The 8,218-nt window shown below is 39.6% G+C and overlaps 1 protein-coding gene across 4 annotated transcripts in view; it reads left to right on the top strand.

The window, feature by feature from the left end:
- LOC148957140 (uncharacterized) overlaps window positions 1-8,218 on the top strand; it is a 28,933-nt gene that overhangs the window by 3,950 nt on the left and 16,765 nt on the right. For 3 of the 4 annotated variants that reach the window (XM_089115860.1, XM_089115861.1, XM_089115858.1), the window contains one exon: window positions 55-127. In XM_089115860.1, coding sequence (XP_088971986.1) covers window positions 55-127 — 73 coding nt within the window. Of the gene's footprint in view, window positions 1-54; window positions 128-3,815; window positions 5,944-8,218 lie in introns of those variants that run through there. The other variant, XM_089115859.1, reaches the window with a different exon arrangement.

The following is an 8,218-nucleotide window of genomic DNA, read 5'->3' as shown; positions in this document are numbered from 1 at the left end:
TTTTTGTACCTATTCTGCTTTTGCTCACAATGCACATCAATACTTCATTTTTAGAAAATTTGTAAAGGAACTCGCTCGAGGAAGTTTTGGCTTGTGGTGCAGGTTGGCATGTGGTGCAGAATGTACAGTATGTAATTTGTGATATATTCTTCTTGGAGTTGTCCGCTACCATATCAGCGCTATTTATCTCAACATAATCTTTGCAAATATGAAATCATGTTTATTTCCTCAGGCATGCATTGATTTGTTGCAGAAAATTTTGAAAAGTTTCCCTTCCGGACAATAGCACGTGACAATTGCATCTTGTGCTGTGATTGCATCAGTGTCTGTTAATATGTTTTTTGTATTACGTAAATGTTATTTCAAGGTTCTGCTAAGGGTGCATGAAGGGTTACTTCAAAACCCCCTTTTAAGTGGTTTTACAAAAGGTATTGTCAAAATCAAGCGAGTAGTTCTGGCCATTGGAAGCATATCCACGCCACTCACAATGTCAGCCTGAAGGACTTATCAAGGAAATCCTTGTTTTTGAAGCCTTTTTGCTGTGTGTCAGATTGACTGTCAGGTTCTACGCCACGAGTTTGAAAGTTGAGAGGGAGCAAGGCTGACAAAAGTGGGGCCAAGGCTTCTGTCGCCCTTTATTGCAGCTCTGGAATTATTTGCTTCGTAAAACAATTGGTGCATGCATGATCCTAGTTTGTCTGTCACACCAGATATTTATTTAATTTTAAGAATCGTTTAAATCGCAAGATGAGACCAAATTTTCCCGAGCATTCTCACAGAGTGCCCAAAATATGGTTTTTCATTATCGATGAAAATATAAGAGCCAAAATTTATTGAAAATAGTTTGCCAAAAAGGGAAGACTGCAAATAAGCAGGTCGACGGAGTGCCGCCTGGGAGCAGAAGCCTAGCCTGTGCTCCAGACAGGGGTCTGGCTACCAGAAGCCGTGTCCCCAGTAATAAATACATAAGCCCTGTTCACAGTACACAAATTAACCCGGCTTCGCTCTAGGCTAAAAGTAACCTGGGTCGAACCCTGATGCGTTTACACTGGAAACTGTCGACTTTGTAGTATAAGGCCCCATTTACACGGGAACGGATCCGCATAGATCCGTACCCAAACTGGCTACGATAGGCCTTGCGTTTACACGGGCACGGTAGGATCCGTATCTTTTTTAGGAGAGATCCGTACCTTTTTGGGTACGATTCGAAAGCGAATCCATTTGGATCCGTACCTTCGTCGGCGCCGTGTAAACGGGAAGATACGGATCCACAAAGGCACAACAGAAAAACGAGACTGTTGCTGGGGTCAATGGAGGCCATTTCAATTGTACGCAGCACTCATCATACAACAAAGAAATTACTCTCCCACCCCCGCTCCTTCTTCCACAGTCGAAAGCCTTTCTGAACCCTGTCTTCATCATGGTTTAATTTTTTTTCACCTTTTCTTTTGTAATTTTTTTATCCTGGGTATTTGGAAAGTTCTCTGTTGCTATTTCTAGATAGGCCTCGATAAATTGAAGGAGAATGTCTTCGTATTTTGACCTAACAGTCTCTAAGTTTTCTTCATTTTGCATTTTACCTTGTCATTGCGCATGCTTAAAAAAGCGATTCGATTTTGGTCCGTTCCCGTGTAAACGCTTTATAGTTAAGGATCCGATCTCGTGTAAACGCTTGTGGATCGTACCCATATCGTACCTAAAAGGTCCGGATCTTTTGGATCCGTTCCTTTTTCTCTCGTGTAAACGGGGCCTAAGAGGCATCAAGGGCGAACCTGGGTTAGTCTGATATCGAGCTAAAGCAAGCGACTTTGCGGGGGTTTTTAGAAACATGTGATTTTTCATGTCATCGCCCCAGCCATTACGGTCGTTTTGTTTATCGATACTGCTGCGAGGTTAGCTTTTCATGTGAACAATGAGAAAGCTGTGCATTCGCGCTTTGCTTTGTTTGCACTCGGCAACATTTCTGCCACTACGCATGCGTCCTGAAGAAACTAACCCAGGCTCGCCCCAGCTTTGCATTTACACTTTATCTAAACTAACCCAGGCTCGACCTAGGGCGAACCCACCTTTTGAGATGGGTTGACTAAGGGCCTGTTTATATGAGGCGGGCCAGCCCGCCTGACCGAGCTTGCTCACCTAGGCGAGATCTGAGTAAACAATAACATCCTTTGTTCAATCAAGTTGCGTTTATATGAGCAGCGGGCCAGCTCGGTCAGCCGGGATCTGTGAGTTGGGCAGGCGGGATCCCGGTAAGGCGAGCTCATATAAACAGTGCCAGGCGGGCTGGCCCGGTTGACCGAGATGAAAATGCATGTTCTGCACAAGCGCGGGGTGACTGTGTTGTGTTGGGTCAAAATTTTCTTTGTTTATCAAATTTTCTTTTCGCAATTCGCATCGATCTCCGTTTCACTGTTTCATCTGTTCATCATGTCAGCGTTCGCTTATACCGAAGGTGAAGAATCAATGCCAAGTGGACTTGCAGAGAAAAAAAAATAATTTCGCTGGACAACGGAAATGGTCCGAAACCTTATAGAATGTTTGAGAGAGTACAAAGTTAAAATGAAGTTCAAAGGCCTAGACTTCGATGGTGATAGGCCAATGCAGTATAAAAATGTGAGAAAGGAAATGGTAAAGGTTTACCAGGAACAAGCAGAATTTTTTGGACCAGTGGAAATTCTTGCCGTCAGATCTGCCTTTAAAGGAATTATCAAAGGATGAAAGAGATCATTTCTTGAAGAGAAAAAACTGTTAAACAGTTATCTCCAACGAGGACATCAACGAGTTGTGGAGAAGGTAAAGGAGATTCGGCAAAACTTTCTTTTTCGTTGCTCCACTGCAATCATCAACTCTTGTATGTGTCGTTGCAAGGCAATACACAATAGCATCAAGCCATGTAACTGGGAAATCATCAAAAGTAATCCAGTTAACTTTAAAATCCAAAGAGCAATAATCGTTTTGTTTCTCGACATTTTGTGTGGTGCTTGAATAGTGCTTGAAAACTTCTTTAATCAAAAACAAAACAAGCGCGCCAAAAATTGATATCAACTCGAGTCTATCAGTTGAATCAATACGAGGCCATCCCGCTTTGCCGAGATGAACTCTGCCTCATATAAACGCAATTAAAATTCATCTCGTCTAGGCGAGCCAGCTCGGTCAGGCGGGCTGGCCCGGCTCATATAAACAGGCCTTAACCTGGGGCTAGCCTGGGTTAGTTTGTGTTTACACTACACAAATCTAACCTGGGTTAGTTTTAACCTGGGGGCGAACCCAGGTTTCTGTAGTGTAAACAGGGCTACAGCCTGTGCATTTGTTGAGGTAGAATATAGGACCGCTTTGTGAAATCACTGTTAGGAAATCGCAAATCGACAGAGAACAATACGATGTTATGAGAAATTACCTTTGTTGTGTGAGAATGAAATAAATCTAATTAACATATACAATAAAAATTTCGATTAATTTTATTATCATAACAAAGCCATTTGTTAGTCGCGACCAGCCCCGGGAAAGGTTGTTGCGAACGTGCGCACCCTCCGTAGCTAGTTTCCCACCACTGGTTCCCACCGCACCACATCGTTCATGAGAGCTTGTGACTGCGACGGATGCCTTCTTGTTCGCGCACTGTCACCCGGCACCAGGCTACATCGCGTTCACTTGGAAACGGACACTCTCAGAACAAGATGTTTTCGTTTTCAGTACCGTCGTTTACCGTCCTGACTCATATACAAAGGCCTCCATTGTTTTTTGGATACCTCATCAACATCCAATGAAAGCCTTACATAATCCAACGAACTTTTATTATGTCATAGGTTTCAAGAATATTTAATTATTTCAAGGAGACGTGAATGAAGAAATGCTAATTGAGATGGACGCCATATTTCAAGGGACATTTATCGTCTCTATAAACATAAAAAGGCATATTACAAATAAGGGACTCAATTTTTTGCGGCTCCCCATTTGTACGGCCCCTGATTCAGCTTTCTAATGTTTATGAGTGATTACAAAATGCCTTGCGCTTATCAGGGGCGTCACAATATCCTTTCTCAAGCGGGCGTTTGATACCAAATTTACCTGAAATACGAAAATCTTGGTTGAATTATATGTATGCAGAGGGTGTCCTGCCCCCATATCCCTTTCAGGTATGCTTGCCTCCTTCTGCAGAGCCCTATGGATTCAAGTTGCTAAACAACATATCTTATTTGACAGCAGGGCCGGCAAGACCGGTGGCTGCGAGACCTTCCCTTCGCTTTAGAGCAAAATAATTTGTTTTAAAGAAAATCTGCAAAAATGTAGTCAACCATCTTATACGTTTGCGTGCTTAGTATTCTCTTAAAAAAATGTCTTTACCTAAGCTTGGCTAGTAGGTTTTTACAGGAGAAGACATAAAGAGCATTGGATACGGGAATTTGATCGAAGGAATAGGCAGTTTTCCAAGTTGTACAATGCATATATTTGGCAATTGATCGAATAACTTGATCCAGAATAAACTTGATGCTAAAAAAAGTAGTTCGGTTTTTTCTGGGGCCAAAACCTGACTCATAAGGTCTACTAACAGACAAACTCTCAAATGGTTACAAAAAATGAAAAATCAGCTGTCGAAGGAAAAGAAACTGCTTGAAAATTTTTGAGAATATAAGAAGTGAAGAATCGGCAGCTGGAGCAAATTTCAAGGGCAAGGATTGAGGGAGTTGTTACTGATAACTGGATTTTGGTGTCACGCCTTTCAGGTAACTGGTGTGCGAATGGTACTTTTAAAATTCAGCTTTTCAAATCAGATAAAAAACAGAGTAGATTTATGTATCATTTCAATGCTGATTTACGAAAAATCCTTTCTCTTGAATCGAAGCAACATTGTCTCTTCTTTTCCTTCAGCCAAAATCTATTTTAGATGCAGTTTCTGGCCATCCCCAGAGTCCTATTTTTCTAAACTTTGCCTTCCCGCCAACTAAGGACTAAGGTAGCGCCATTTACTAAACCCTTTCACAAATTTCGTAACCTAACTTTTTGGCCCTTACCCTTTCATATAAGCTTTGCCGGCCCTGAACAGGGCTTTTTGGCACATTTCTAAAAACACCTGTAGAAGGTTAGTCTGCTTTGCATTTTTGCATGCAGATGAATTTTTGATATGAAACTGAACTGAACATAATTAGATTACACCCCTCTAAAAAGTTTGCGATCAGTTTTAACCGTATCCAAAACTCGTACAAAGAGTACGGGCGGATATAGAGAGAAATTTATTTCATTTTCACTACACTCTTTTGTGTAAGAACCAGTAAATTTACTTTCAGGCTGACTGTTCTTAATTTTTTCGAAAATCTTAGCCTGGAATGTTCTTATTTGTTCTTAAATTAATAGGATGTAAGCAGTGTGATTGCTAGCTTTTTCGCTCTAGGGAGGTGTTCAGACCTTAATTTGCTGATAAATTTGAATATTCACCGAAATTCAAAGTCCTCGAATTTGATATAAAACATTGTTCAAAATTGCATTCTACAGTAGCTCAGCTCTTACTGAATTTTTCTTTAACTTTTGAGCAATTTTGATGCTCGTGTTCTTATAAAAATCGTTCTAACAGAGAAAGAGTGTAACAGATTTCTGACATATTCTAGGATTCCAAACCTTCAAAAGAATGACTTATTAATAGCATGAGACACCATTTGTTTTCATGGCTGTTTGTGGACTGGGCGCTAACAATTGTTCGGTAAAAAGAATAAAGGCAAGTGGGCGGTATCTTCGATCGAGGAAGGTTTGACCGTGTTATTCTAGGGGTTTTTTGTCAGTAGCACACATCGTGAAAATCAGACATCTTAGTTAATCGTTTAAAGATTGAATGTCATTCTGTTTGGAAATCACAGAAGAGTATCGTGCTAACAACGAAAATGGGTCGATCGGTTTTGGAAATTATATTGTTCTGCACACTTGCTGCACTTCATGGGAAACTCTCAGTTGGTATGTACATACATGTCTTGAGGTTTTTAAAGAGATTACTAAGCAGAAAGTAAATTACACCTTCCATTCGACATGAGTTTATCAATTTTGATTGGCAAAGTATGCTTTAACTTGCTATTGATATTAACGTACTGAGAAGCCTGTTAACCATGCACGCCGCACTAATTTGAAAATGGCGGTTAGCAGAACAGGGATGGTTCTCCCTGTTAATGACCCCGAAGGATTTGCATTAAATTTATTGATAGGAATAAGAAAGCGTGATTTGCACCAAAATTTTACCGCGAAAGTGGTCGATTTCCAGATGGCGGTTATGTTGCGGATGTTGGTTTAGTCAGGTCAACGCCCGTTGGCCGATAAGTTTCCGCGATTCCGCCACAATAAAGTTCGAAAGCGATGACGTCACAAGAATCTAATTTTAAAATTTTTGAATTTGGATCCTATAACCTAAAAGAGCATCATGAAATACCTCTAAATATGAAAAATGAGTCAATTGTGTTACGAATTTTCAGGGATATGGCTCTTTTCCCATCAAACCGCTGTATTTTGGTCTCTGTTCATAACTTTGTGAACAGAGCCAAAATAACAGTGATTCGTTAGAAAACTTCAAATCTTTTATTGGCCATATCTCAGCAGATTTTAGACATATTTGGCCAATTTTGCATATTTGAAAGTATTTCATGGTAATCTTTAATTTTATGTGGTTAAATTTCAAAAATTCTTAAAATAGGTTTTCGATGACGTCACACTTTAGAACTCAATGGCATACTTCCAGTACCTATTCAAGTTTAGTGGGCCTATTTGAACGTCAGATCATTAGGATTTTAACATTGTTTAGGATTTTTATTCAGTAGTTTTGACTGCAAAACAAAGTATCTTTCAAACAAGATTTTATTTACGACACAGTGGTGTTCCTTTGAGAAAAGTAGGCCACATTCGCAATCATGTTGGTAGCGCTCGAGGTCAAATAGGCAACGGGGTCGAATAGGGAATTCTGGGTCATATAGGGAATTCGTTAATATCTCCATATATTGGACTGATATCTCAAAACAAACCTCAAAATCGGATTCGGCATTCTTCAAACTACCTTTTAGATGCTTTTTTAATTCAACTACAGTAATTTTTAGCAGTATAAATTGCAATGTTTTGCTTCTACGTTAGCTTGAGGCTTGGCTCCTCCGTAGCTACGACAGCAAATAGACAAAACTCGTTAAAAAAGCACCGTTTTAATTCAAAATAAATAGCAAAAGGTAGTAATCGCCAAGAAAAATACACACTCTCTTCATATCAATCCAAATTTCAAACATCCTGCACCAAGGTTACAAGATTTCTCAAATAGGGAAAACGCTGTTTGGGGTCAAATAGGAAATCTTCAAAAACAGCAAGGAAAAAACACGAAACAGGGAACTGATCTTGTTTTAGGGCGTAAAATCATCCAATCTATTGTTAACACCATTTAGCATGTTAGAAATACATGTATATTATTTGATAAATTCATATCAAGTCAATGCATCACATAAATTTAGGCCCTTGTTTACATAGAGATCTCCTTCGCAGTTTCGGGGTCAAATAGGGAAGCAGTTGAATTTTGCATTATCAAATCCGGTTTTTTTTTTGCCGGAAATCATTATTCCAATAACCTTTTTGATTCAGGAGAATATCCTCAACTAAAGATTATTGCAAATTAATCACTCTGAGTCCTTGAAAATGATGAAAAGATTTTTCAACTGACAATGGTGTTTTTCAATTCATTTTCATTTTATTTTCAATTAAGAACTAGTTAACCAAATCTAGTAGATATTACAACAGTGAAAAAATTATATAGCAGAAAAGTTACAGTCTAACGAAAACCCCCAAAAATCAGGCAGCAGTACATGGACCCCAGAACGGCCAAGGGGCAAGGGGGCAGGCTTCAATAAAAAGGAATCTGAAAAATTCCCAGCTTCTATTGATTCTGTTGTAATTGTATTTTCATTTTGGTTTCGTATAGGTATCTTGTAAATGAGTTAACTGCTCTTATAAGAGATGGTTGTACAGGTTTTGAGAAATTTTGTCATCAACAAGGCTTTTATATGAATTTCTTTAGTGATTAGAAAGGGCTGATATCAAGGGCACATTTGGTCCCTTTGTCCCTCTTAGGAATTTGCAGGTGAGGTTGTTACCCACCCAATTCCCCATTATGCTTTCCCTGCGGCAGTAACTGAATAGGGCTCTGCCGTGATTCTATACAGTTCTTTTTCTAGGAAAGAAAGGTAGTGTAGAGATTGTTCTGTAAACC

Source organism: Rhopilema esculentum, unplaced genomic scaffold, assembly GCF_057945365.1.
Source record: "Rhopilema esculentum isolate cy_ngs unplaced genomic scaffold, ASM5794536v1 HiC_scaffold_37, whole genome shotgun sequence".
NCBI classification, from domain to species: domain Eukaryota; kingdom Metazoa; phylum Cnidaria; class Scyphozoa; order Rhizostomeae; family Rhizostomatidae; genus Rhopilema; species Rhopilema esculentum.
The sequence above is the reverse complement of the archived record's forward strand: the minus strand, read 5'-3'. Positions and strand labels throughout refer to the sequence as shown.